Here is a 12,748-nt window from a genome sequence, read left to right as displayed (position 1 = left end):
CACACACACACACACACACACACACACACACACACACACACACACACAGCATTGTCTACCTTTAGCTACTCACATCTGGACCAGAGACACCTCTCTACTAAAAGGAAGTAAACCAGCCAGCTTCACAATTAAGCTTTGACTTAATTGTGATTAATTTTGGAGTCAATCTCTCTTTGGATCTTATTCTTCCATTACCCACATATCCTGGAGAAGCATCCTGAACTATGCAACCTTGCAATCAGAGGCTTCTCAGTCTGGGTTACCTTGACTTTTCCCTGAGATCTAAAAATAAAAAGAGTAATTATTTTCCATCTCCTGATTGGCAAACAGGTACCTTAAGCTTCAACAGTTCTGATTAAAAGCATTTAGAACAACAATAACTTTCCCTAAAGTGGCAGGGAGGGGGGAGATCCAAAGCAGCTTTACCTACAGTGGTAGCAGGTTGCAGATATGCCACCCAAGAGTACCAGAACAAATGCAAATCTTCATGCAAATCCATTCTCCACACCCCACACATTTCCCACCTTGAGCCCACCAGACCCTGACTACTCTCAGTAATCAGGGACTTAGCCTCTCTTGTTCTTCCAAACCAAACTAATTTAGTGAAGGACAGAGTTGGAGGAAGAGGGAAGGAAGAGGGGAGGGGTGGTGGGGTGAGTGTGTGTGTTGTGGGGGGGGTACACCAGGGGAGGAAGACTGTGTCCCCAGGAGATAAGGAATTTATTGCAAGGAAAGTATGGGTGATTACAGTGCCAGCCTGTTCTGTTTGCTTGACAAGGGGCTGAGAGGGATAATACTCAGAGCCTTCTCATTGTCTGTCCTTCCCCTAGAGTTTTTAGAATCCAAAAGCCAGAAGGGTTTCATAAAAAGCATTTAATCCAGGCCTGCACAACCTGCAGTCAACCAAAGGATTTCGGCCAGCCTTCGAAAAATGTAGAGGAAAACATCCATTCGAAGGTTTCCTGAAATTCTTTGGCCTGCCATAAATGGCCCATGGGCCACAGGTTGTGCAGGCCTGATAATCCATTCCTCTCATTTCACAGAAAAGGAAACTGAAGCATAGAGAGTTGACCCAACTTCCCCAAGATCACACAGCTAGTAAGTGGCACAATTGAGACTACAAACCAGGTCTTCTGATGTTTAGACCAGTGTTCTTTCTACTACCCTGACCCAGGCATCATGAGAGCTAGAGGAGGTATTTGGATTTGGCTATCATGGGAAGAAGAGGCTCTACAGGTTTAAAGGACTCAGGAAGGGCCATCTTCTGTCCCTGAGATTGGAAATTTGGGCAAAGACTTTCGGGTTTCAGAAGATGCAAAATATTTTCCCATCTTTCTTTCCTTCCTGAGCCCTTGCTTAAGGAAAACACTGCTACTGGGTGTGAAAGGTAAGTAGTATTACATTGAGAAAACAGACAAATGCTGGTCCTTTGCACTGCCTTACTCTCTCTTCCTGGTTCAGGGAGCTCTCCCCTCCCCACGTCCTACAACTGCCCTAAAGACCAAAGCTTGATATTGTACACTCTTGGTAATCTCCTCAGCACTACACTCCTTCTCTGGGCCAGATGTTTTATCAGTGGATAACACCCACCTCAACCCTAAAGTGTTGTTCAGAGCTTGCTTTCTGAGGGTGCTACAATCCTTTTCCCGCGCTTTACAGATATCAGACTCAAAGCTCTGTGGGAGATAGGAAATTTTCAGAAATATTTGAAATGACATCAGAAGAATTCAATTCAATAAGCATTTATTAAATATCTATCATACGGTCAAATCAACAAGCAGATATTAAGTGCCTACTGTGTGCCAGGCACTGAGCTAAGCATAAAGGATACAAGAAAAAGCAAAAGACACTCTCTGCTCTCAAGGAGCTCACAATCTAATGGGAGAGATAACAAACAAACAAAAGGACAGTACGCACTTAATATGGACCAACAGGGTCTCTACAAGATATATATACAAGATCTATACAGGATATATTGGAGAGATGATAGAAGGAAGGCACTAGCATTAAGGAGGAGCAGAAAAGACTCCTTATAGAATGGGATTTTAGCTGACAGTTGAAGGAAGCCAGGAAGGCCAAGAGATAGAGATGAGGAGGGCCAGAGTTGTAGGCATGACGGACAGCCAGTGAAAATTCGTGGAGTTGGGAAATGGAGCGTTTTGTTCAAAGAATGGCAAATTGGTCAGTGCCCCCGCATGGCAGATATGTTGAGTGGAGAAGACTGGAAAGATAGGAAAGGGCTGGGTTATGAAGGGTCTTAGACACCAAATAGAGATTTTTATATTTGATATGGGAGGTGATCAGGGAACTGTCGGAGATTATTGAATCAAGAGGTGCTATATACATATCACTTCGACAATAAAAATAGAAGATATTGTTTTTGCCTCCAAGGATCTTACAGCTTTGTTGAGGACACACAGCTAGTGTATAATCAAGTGCAAAGGGTAGTGTCCCATGGAGGGGATAAAATGCTGGGCTTGCAGTTAGGAGGGAAGAGCATTAGATTGGGAGTCTTTTAGAGAGCAGTTGTCTTTTACCATTCTTTGTAACATCAGGTTTAGCGAAGTGCCTGACACAGAGTAGGCATTTAATAAATGGCTATTCACTGACTTAGAACCTTGATGACATTCATTGTGTGATCCTGGGCAAATCATTCAACCTTTTTGATTCTCAATTTTCTCATCTTTAAAATGGGGTGGAGGAAAAGGGAGGAAACAATAGGGATTACATTTAGGCTATTGGGAAGATCTATAGAAAGTAAACTTTAAAGCTAAGTATAAGTATCAGCTCTTAGAAGTATTCAGTGTGAACTGAGTAGAACTTAAAAACCAATTAGAAAGCATTGGGAAAGGGGTATGGGAAAATGAGGGAATTAGCTTAATAAATACTATACGCCAGGCTTTTACAAATATTATCTCATTTGATTTGTTGTTATTCAGTCATTTCAGTCATGTCCAGCTTTTTGTGACCCAATTTGGGGTTTTCTTGGCAAAGATATTGAGTGGTTTGCCATTTCCTTCTCCAGCTCAGACTGGGTTAAATGACTTGCCCAAGGTCACACAGCTACTAAGTGTTTGAAGCTGGATTGACTTCAGGCTCAGTAGAGTTGAGTGCCCAGCTGTCAGGGAGTATCTGAGTTGGAAATGAGTATTGCAGGCATAGTTTATCTTTAATCATAGAGATGTGATCTGTCTTGGAATACAAAGAAGGAATGCTAAAGTACAATTTACTCATGTTTTTCCTGTTACCTCTTTGCACATAGTAGGCACTTAATAAATGAGTGCTGAATTGACAGAAAAGAATCATTTATCACCAGCTTTTGTAGTAGCAGGTTTACACACTCAGTTTGCTAGTCTCTGGAGAGTCCAGAGACAAAAGATTGGCTTCATTCAAATCTTCTGCTTAAGGGAATTAAAAGGTGTTAATGGGATGTGAGATTGGGTGGTGACCTTGGAGCAGAAAAGAGACAATGGCAATCCCACCCACAAGGGGAGGAGGTATGAGGACTAACCTTTGCTATGAAAGGAGACCCCCAGTAAATTGAGAAAGAAGGTCCTGAAGAAGAGCTCTAGAGGACAAAGGCAGAGTAGAGGAGGCTGAGGAGGCAAGAAGCAGGGGAAGCAGGGGAGGCAGGGGAGGCAGGGGAGGCAGGAGAGGCAGGAGAGGCAGGAGAGGCAGGAGAGACAGGAGAAAGAGGAGACAGAGGAGAAACAGGGAAGAGAGGAGGTCTAGGGGAGGCAAGGAGCAACGGAGGGAGGGGAGAGAAGAGGCAGGGGGGAGAGGGAAGGCAGGGGAGAGAACGGGCCAGCAGGAAGCAGGAGAAGCAGAAGAGGCAAGAGACTGACTGATCCAGAATAATTTCTAGAGGGAGTAGCTGAAGGCCAGGACCCATGATGAGAGCAAGTCTCTAGTTGTCCTGTCTTCAGACCCTCTTAGACTCTTAAGGACTTCCAGTCAGAGAAGGCTGGCCTGGGGGTGAGAGATAAGACTGGAAGCACATTTTCTGTGACTGTTATCCCCTCTGAAAAATGGGAATCCTTGTCTCTTCCCTCTTCCTTTACCCTTGTGGAGAAAGGAATATGGATCAGCTAAGATTCTTGTAGGATGAAAATACCAGCTCTGATTTCACAACATGACTGTTGAGGTCTCATGTGATAACTATTCAATTTTGAAGGGCATTATGGTATAGTAGGGAAGATTCGAATCCCTCACCTCTGACCATTTTGAAAAATGGGAATGACTTGATTTGCCCTACCTAAATCAGGTTTTTGTGAGGAAAGTTCACAAAGTACTGTATTAATGTGAGTCCTGCAGGAGGAGGTAGTAGAAAGGGAAGATTCCCACTTTTCTTGCTAATTTTGGAAGGAGCCCTGGATTTGGAATCAGAATATGGTTCAAGTCACAACTCTGCCACTTACTACCTTTGCTTGTGCAAGTTCCATAAACCCTTAGTCACAGGGTTTCCTCAACTGTAAAATTAAGATGACAAAATTGCCTGACTTGTTTTTCCAGGATTGTTATAATGAATGTGCTTTAAAAGCATTACAAAAGTGTGTTATTGTTGCTGTTGTCTTTATTTCAGCTCCAGAAAGGTGATTAAAAATGCCTCGTTCTTTCCTGGTCAAGAGTAAAAAGGCTCACACTTACCATAAACCTCGAGCCCATCATGATGATCTACTATGGGCTCACATCCCCCCTTCAGGTGAGCCAGGTGAGCCTTCTTTTGGGACCTCTTGGGTAGACACTAGAGTTCATAGATTCACACATTAAGATTTTCCTTCCTTTTTTCATCCCTAAGCTTTACATTTATCTATCTTTCACAATCCTTTCTAACTCCCAGGAATAATTGAAGACTTGAGATTCTATCTGCTCTGGAAATCTTTCTAGAATTTCATGGGTGTGGTATTGTGGAAAGCACATGCTAAAGATGGAGTCAGAGGCCCTGGGGTTCAAATACCTAGCTCTGCTGCTTATTATCTGTATGGGTTTTTTTAACCTCTCTGGATCTCCATTTCCTTAGCTGTAAAAGGAATTGGACCAGATGGCCTCTGAGAGCCCTTATGGCTCTAACTATATGATCCTACATTAAGGGAGTGTCCATCAGTTAGGAAATGGCTGAACAATTGATGGTACAGAAATGTGATGGAATACTATTGTGCTGTAAGAAATGGGGATGAGAGAAACCTGAGAAGATTTTTATGAAGTGAAGCAGAATCAACTGAGCATAACCTGAGCAATTTATACAATGACTGACCCACAATGTTATAAAAACAGACAAATTTGAAAGACTCACTAATCATTAATCTCAATGCCAGGGGGTTACTCATGATGAAGCATGCTATCCACCTCCTGATAGAGAGGTAAAAGACTCAAGAGAATGAAACTTTTTTTTTTGACTTGGCTAATTTGGGATTTTTTTTTTTTGCTTGAATATATATTGTAACAAGGGTTTTGTTTTTCTTTCCTTCTCATTGGAAAGTTGGAAGGGTGAGAGAGAGTAGGCAGATTTTTGCTGATTGAAAAAAAATGTAAAGAATTATGATCCTAGTCAGAATGTAGTACTACTTGTGGGGTTCTTGGGGCGTAGTGAGATCTTCAGCTGATCTCTATTTTGATTTCTTTGTGGGAGTCTCTGTTGTCTTCCCTTTTTGATGCTTTGGTCCCACACAGAGAGCCTTTAGAGGACCTTGGCTCAGAAGAAAGAGAGAAGTAAAGGAAAAGCTTGTGTCTATATCTCCTGGGAAATATGTGAATTCAATTACAATGTTCCCTATTGTTTACAAAGTAAAATTCAGTCTCCTATGCCTGGCATTCAAGGCCATCCATAATCTGGTACCAGCTTGCCTTTTCAGCCTTATCTTATACTATTAATAAAAGGAAGTGTGGTACCTTGAAAAAATCATCTGGGTTTGAATTCCGATTCTGCAACTTATCTATGTGACCAGGGGCAGCCCACTTTAATCTCTGCAAGCCTCAGTTTCCTCATCTGTAAAGGGAGGGGGTTGGTCTAGATCAGAGATGTCAAACCAAACCACCAGGCTGCATCACTCAGAACCAGATTAAAATGTAATTGGGAAATATTTAACAAAATAAATAAAAAGACAATAGAACATAGATGATGATAATGTGTAGCTTTTTTAATCAGTAGGTGGCTAGCCAGGATCCTTATGTGCAATTTAGTGTCCCCAGTTCTTTCTGAGTTTGATACCACTCATCTAGAAGACTTAAGTTCTGTTGACAGCTCTAAAATTCTTGATCCTATTCTAGTCAAACTAGATTGTTCTCCCTCCCCATTCTGAATAAATCCTGATCTCCCCAACCCTCAATCCTACCTTGGCTAATGACATTGTTCCCTGTGACTATATGTTTTTTCCCCTATCCTTCCCTATTTAATTTGTATTGAATTTTGACTTTAAAATCCAAGTCAAAAGTCACCAACCTCCTTCCTTATCATCCTTGTGACTTCAAACTTCATGTGAACTTTAGGAATTCCTGTAACACTTTGTCTTCTACCTCTATATGCCTCATGTTCCCCAAACTACACTGTGAGTGCCATAACACTGGGATGTCATTTTATCTCAGCTTTATGCATCCCTTAGCACCTAGTACGGAGCTCTACAAACAGTAGGTGTTAGTCAGATGAATCAATTTGTTGCTTATCAAGCAATTATTAAGCACCTGGGGGAGGTACAACTTTTAAATATGAAATGGTCCCTGCTCTCAGCTTATATTCCAATGGGGAGATATGACTTACACAGGTTAACATACAACAATGCATAAAATAAAATAAGTGTATTAGAGAGTCACCAAAAAAAATGTTTTCCGTAAGTTTTGGGGGATGGTGCTGGTAGTGGTAAATGTTCCCAATTAAAGAGAAGGGAAGGCTTCCTGGAGGAAGTGGTGTTGGGAAGTTGGAATTTCAATCCCATGCCCCCATCCTCTCTCCCTTCAGGTCAGAGGACAATGGATTGCTATTACCAAAGTTCTCTTCCCTTAGATGGTATTTCCTTCAGAGTTCACCCCCTTGGAAGGGAATTGCAGATGTGATTGCCTCTCAAAGTATTTCTTGCCCTGCAGTTACCACCAACCAGGTCCTGGGGGACACCACAACTTTTAGTAGCCCAAACCAACGTCCAGACTGGGATGGCTCCAAAGAAGACAATGAAGTTCAGGGTCTGACCAGTGCAACATCAGTCCCAGGTACATCTTTCAAGCCCCCTTCCCAATCGCTCTGGGAGAACCAAGGTTAATTTACCATACTGACACCCTGAGGCCAGAGGGAGCCAGAAGGAGAAGGCGTGGGTGTGGGTGAAAGGTTGCACTACTCCCACACGGAGGTGGAATAACTAACCTGAAAGTGCTTATTCCAAAGAATGGCAGACCCAAGAGGGTGTTGGCCTTGGATTTCTGGAAGGCTGGGGGAGCAGCCTAGTCCAAGGCAAAGCAGAGGCTGAGATACTCTTGAGGCATCAGGGCTAGATTATGGTTGTTTTTGTTTGTCCTTTGTCCTCCAAGAGGAAGAATAGAGGAGGCGATAGAGAATCCATTCCTTCCACACGGCTTAAATTCAACCTTCTGCAGGAGGCCTTTGCTGGTCTCCCCAAATGCTAGTGCCTTCCTTTTTGAAATTACTTTCCATTTACTCTGTGTGTTTCTTATATGTACCTCATTATTTAAATGCCATCCCCCCACCAAAATGTGAGCTCCTTGAGAGCAGGGACCATCATTGTCTTTCTTTGTGGCCCTAGCATTTGGCACAGTCCCTGCAACATAGTAAGGTTGAGGTCAGAATTTCACCTCTCTCTGCCAATGCAAGTAGTCACCTCTTTGAAACTTAGAGAGAGTTGCTTGGGGGTAGTGAAAGGTTAAGTGACTTGCCCAGGGTCACGCAGTCAGTATATGTCAGAGCTAGGTCTTGAACCCAGGTTTTCTTGATTGTAAGGCCAGCTTTTTAGGAACTACCCTATGCTTCCTCATATTAAGCATATAGTTCTCTTTTGTTAAATGTTTATTGACCAAGATGCATCCCAGGGGTCCTTACTACTCGAGCAAGACAGGGCATTGGCTACCTGGCAGAGGTAGGCTTTGGTCAGGGTCGAGGGTGGGTGGGATATCACAGTCTTTTCTTTAGGCTCAGTACCCTCCTTACTCAGTAGGGGAGCTATGCAGTAGTTTCTGTCCTCATGTTTCTCCTCTATCCACACCCCAGAGACTTCCATCTTGACTCTCCAGGCCCAGGACCATGGCTTATCTCCTGCCTCACCCTCCTACTACAAACCAAGCTTCTCTTGGGATGCCTTCTCTTCCCCTTATGGCTATGGACAGATTACCTCCACCATGCAATCTGCCTTCCTAGAGAACTCAGTAAGCTTATATGGCAGCTCACTGGTGCCTAGCTCTGATCCTCCCTTGGACTACAGTCTACATTACTCCCCTGGCATGGAAGCCTATCACTGTATAAAGTGCAATAAGGTAAGTCATCAGAGGAAACAGAAGAGATGCACTTTGGATGTCATCTCAGAGCAGGTTATCTGGTCTTTCCATCTTCTACTATGCCTACCTTCTCCTTTACTATCATAGGATGTCCCTGAATTATCTGGTCTTGATTTTGAATCTGGGAGACTGTGGATCTATGATGGGAACCAAATAACTATGGGATTTTAGAGGACCTAAGAACATAGAATATCAAAACTGGGAAGGACCTTAAAATAGGTAATATTAGGGATGGAAGGGATCTTACCTCCTAAGTCAGGGGTTCTTAACATTTTTAGTAACCCTAATCCTTGAAAGTCTGGTGAAACCTATGGACTCCTTCTCAGAATAATGCTTTTAAATTAAAAAAAAAACAACAACCCACATAGGAATACAAAGGAAACCGATTATGTTGAAACAGTTGTCAAAATATGTAAAAAAAAAGTTTAGGAATCCAGGTTAAGAACCCTTGCCTTAGGTTGTTAATTCCTTCATTTCATAGAAGAGGAAACAAAGGTACAGAGGGATTATGTGACTTGCCTGACAACATCATATCATCATTTCCTGTTAGAGTAAAGATTCAAACCCAGGTCTTCTGACTATCAGTCTAGTGAGAAGGAAGGAAAGAAGGAAGAGAGGGAAGCATGGAGGGAGGGAAGAAGGAAAGGAAGGAAAGAAAGGAGGAAGAAAGAGAGGGAAGGAAGGAAGGGAGCAATTTTTGTGAATATCATTTATTTATAGATAACACCTGTATTCCTCTCTCCCTGCTTCCCCCCAGACAGCAATAGAACAAAGGAGAGAAAAAGAAGTAGTAGTTCAATAAAATTAGCCAATACATAAAAAAGGCTGATATTATCATTGCTCAGCAACCACAGTCCCTCATTTCTATAAAGAAAAGGGCAGAGGCAGGGTGTTTTCATCTTTTCTTTTGGACCAAACTTGGTTATTGTAATTTCAAAGTATTTATTTTCTGTTGTTTCATTGTTATTTTTCCATTTTCATTCCATTCATTATGTATATTGCTTTTCTACTTGTGCTTATTTCACCTTCTATCACTTAATAGTGATAGCTAACATTTGTATAATGCTTGAGGTGTGCCAGGCACTGTGCTAAGCCCTTTACAATTATTATCTCATTTGATCCTTACAACAACTCTAGGAGGTAGGAGCTATTATGATCCCCATTTTACAGATGAAGAAACTGAGGCAAACAGAGATTAAGTGACTTGCACAAAGTCACTTAGCCAGGAAGTATCTGCAGCTACATTTGAACTACCAGTCTTCCTAACTCTAGGCTCAGCTCTCTATCCACTGGCGCACTTAGCTGCCCTGAAGACTTTGTCGAAGTTGTCTTATGCTTCTCTATACTCAGTCTAGGGCTCTTCTCACTGCTGCTATGGAGAAGTAGAATAGAATAATCTTGGCTGCCCAAGGCTTGAACCTTTTTTTACTCTTAGGAAACCTACCAGACCACTACTTCAATTCAATCCTGTGGTGGAAGAATTAGCCCTCAGAGGAAACACTTTAGCCTTCACCAACTGTCTTCTCTTTCCCCCATTCCTACCTCCCTGCAGGTATTTCCTACCCCTCATGGGCTGGAGGTTCATGTCCGGAGAACCCACAGTGGGACTCGACCCTTTGCTTGTGAAGTTTGTGGCAAAACATTCGGCCATTCAGTCAGCCTTGAGCAGCATGCTCATATACACTCCCAGGTAGGTGGTTTGCAATGGGTAGAGGGAGAAGGGAGCAAGAATTTTTCTTCTTTCCCTCTCCATTCTGTCCCATCCTAAAAAAAGCAACTCATAGTTGAGGGAGGCAAGAAGAGGAGAGAGGAGACAGATGGGGAATCCTTTTCCATACCCACACCTCAGCCATCTTCATTTCTATTATCTACCTCAATTTGTCTCCTTTTTACCAACACCACATCTCTCTTTCCCTCCCCCCAATCCCCAGGCAGAAAGCCAGGATGCACCATAGATGGCAAAACTCTAGATGTGGAGGAATTGGTCTGAGTTGCCAAGGCTTCCTTCCCAGTCCCCAACTCTCAATATCCCCTTCAGGATATTCTAAAAATCCTCAAAACCATTAAAAATAAGCAGGGCATACATACAGCAAGTACTGTCAGAACATTCACTTATAACCTAGTGACACCTCTCCCCCTCTACGCCATGAAGATAGAAATGGGAACCCTAATTTCCTAGGTCCCCAGTGTTCTCAAAGTCATCCCAATTGAGTCTCCTGTTCCTCAGGGGATCCCAGCTGGGTCCAGTCCTGCTCCAACGTTCACTATAAATGACCCTGAGGTCCCGCCTGCACCTGACCCCCCGGGCCCCCGTTTCCTCCGGCAGGAGAGGAGCTTTGAATGTAAGATGTGCGGCAAAGCTTTCAAGCGCTCCTCCACTCTGTCCACCCATCTCCTCATCCATTCGGACACACGGCCTTACCCCTGCCAGTACTGTGGCAAGCGCTTCCACCAGAAATCAGACATGAAGAAGCATACCTACATCCACACTGGTAAGCTCAGTACACCTACACAAATACCAAAACCCAGAGAGGTTCAGCTCTCCATGTTCTGGGGGGTAGGGTTATCTGTGGCATTTGCTTCATCCTAGACTGTAGTCTGCTTCACTCAAGAATGTTTGTAGACCTGACATTGTTGTGTGAGTGTGAATGTGTATTCAAAAGGGTACAGCCTTTGATTAATATTGGCCTCAGCCAAGCCACTTTGGGAGATCAAACGAATTGAAAAGAAGAACCAAAGTAATTATCCTGACCAGTTTTGTATCATCAATACCATTACTCCCCAGCCCAAGCTCTGAAAGAGAGGCTAAGTCCCAAGAATAGGGGTAGGAAGGCTAAAGATCAAGGAGAATTCAGGAATCTAGGAAGACCTAGAAAGAGCAGTGCCTACGTTCTATTGAGTTTCCTAAAACTGCCCCCTTCGACTTTTTTTTTATATATGTTTCAATCTGTATTCAGACACCATTCTTTCTCTGGGGATAGATAACATTTTTCATCATAAATCCTTCAGAGTTGTCTTGGATCACTATGTTAATGAGAATAACTAAGTCATTCACAGATGATCATCTAACAATATTGCTGTTACTTTGTACGCAGTACATTTCACTTTGCATCAGCCCACGTGAGTCTTTCCAGGTTTTTCTGAGAGCGTCCTGCTCATTCATTCTTTTAGTACAATGTTATTTTACAATAATCAACTTTTATTTTCTTGCAGGAGAGAAACCTCACAAGTGTCAGGTGTGTGGGAAGGCTTTCAGCCAGAGCTCCAACCTGATCACCCACAGTCGCAAACACACGGGCTTCAAACCCTTTAGCTGTGAGCTCTGTGCCAAGGGCTTCCAGCGCAAGGTAGACCTTCGGCGCCACCGGGAAAGCCAGCACAGCCTCAAATGAATGATGTTTCCTCATTGCAAACCCCAGCTGGCCAGGACCTCCCCTGCTGAACCTCAAGAGAGGTTGGATGCCTCTGCACTTTGGGTTCTTCCAGTGTGGATGATGTTTCAGAAGAAAAGAGCACACATAGATTGGAAGCCAGGTCACTTGGACTATAGTCTGAATTGTACCACTCACTCTATCTCTTTGGACCTCAGTTTATTCATCTGTAAAATGAAGGGTTTGGGTTAGGTATTTACTAAAATGCTATTTTGGCCATAACTTGAACTTGAACTGGATCTGGTTCACTTTAGAGAGATAGAGATGGAGTGAGCCAGAGATTGGAAGAGAGGCAGGGGGAAAAGCCCTACCATCCTTTCTTTGGCTGCAAATTCATTCACTCGTTTGACTAACATTTATTGAGTATATTCTATGTGTAAGGCTCTGTGATGAGAACTGTTGAGGTAGTTTGGTCTTGATTTTTATATTCTTTTTTTCCAAAGATAATTGGTGTGGCTCCTTAGCTCTAGTAGGAAGCACAAGAGACCAGTCCCAGCTGGTACGGTTCTCCATTAAGGCCCTAGCCCTTCTATCTAGGACACAGAACCATGTACTTTCAGCAGCAACTTCTATGTTCTATACTCCGTCCTTTTGGGCATTGTAAAATAAAATATAAACTGAAGAAAGTAAGTGATCTCTGGGGTCATTGTGTTTCCTGCCTTTGTAGAGTGTCTCCTTTAGCTAAGGACCTAATATGAGAGTTATCCTGGGACCCTCATTATTAAGAGTTGATGATGACTCAGTCCCTGGATTCATTCCATAGTTTCCTGCACCTTACCACCCATATTCTCAGTCTTTGCTCCTCTTCCACCATGACCCCAAAG

At 43.0% G+C, this 12,748-nt stretch overlaps 1 protein-coding gene across 1 annotated transcript in view; it reads left to right on the top strand.

Annotated features, from left to right (window-relative positions):
• Positions 1-12,482, top strand: part of GFI1B (growth factor independent 1B transcriptional repressor) — a 17,546-nt gene extending 5,064 nt beyond the window's left edge. The window contains exons 2-7 of the mRNA XM_027869760.1: positions 4,583-4,711; positions 7,078-7,200; positions 8,210-8,472; positions 10,046-10,183; positions 10,721-10,985; positions 11,707-12,482. Of these exons, the coding sequence (XP_027725561.1) occupies positions 4,603-4,711; positions 7,078-7,200; positions 8,210-8,472; positions 10,046-10,183; positions 10,721-10,985; positions 11,707-11,885 (1,077 nt within the window). The 5' untranslated portion in view covers positions 4,583-4,602 and the 3' untranslated portion in view covers positions 11,886-12,482. The remainder of the gene's footprint in view (positions 1-4,582; positions 4,712-7,077; positions 7,201-8,209; positions 8,473-10,045; positions 10,184-10,720; positions 10,986-11,706) is intronic.
• The last annotated feature ends 266 nt before the right edge of the window (positions 12,483-12,748 follow it).

The sequence above is a fragment of the Vombatus ursinus genome, unplaced genomic scaffold (genome assembly GCF_900497805.2).
Source record: "Vombatus ursinus unplaced genomic scaffold, bare-nosed wombat genome assembly UNPS02014793.1, whole genome shotgun sequence".
Taxonomy (NCBI): Eukaryota; Metazoa; Chordata; class Mammalia; order Diprotodontia; family Vombatidae; genus Vombatus; species Vombatus ursinus.
Note: the sequence above shows the minus strand (reverse complement) of the source record. Positions and strands in the feature narration are given on the sequence as shown.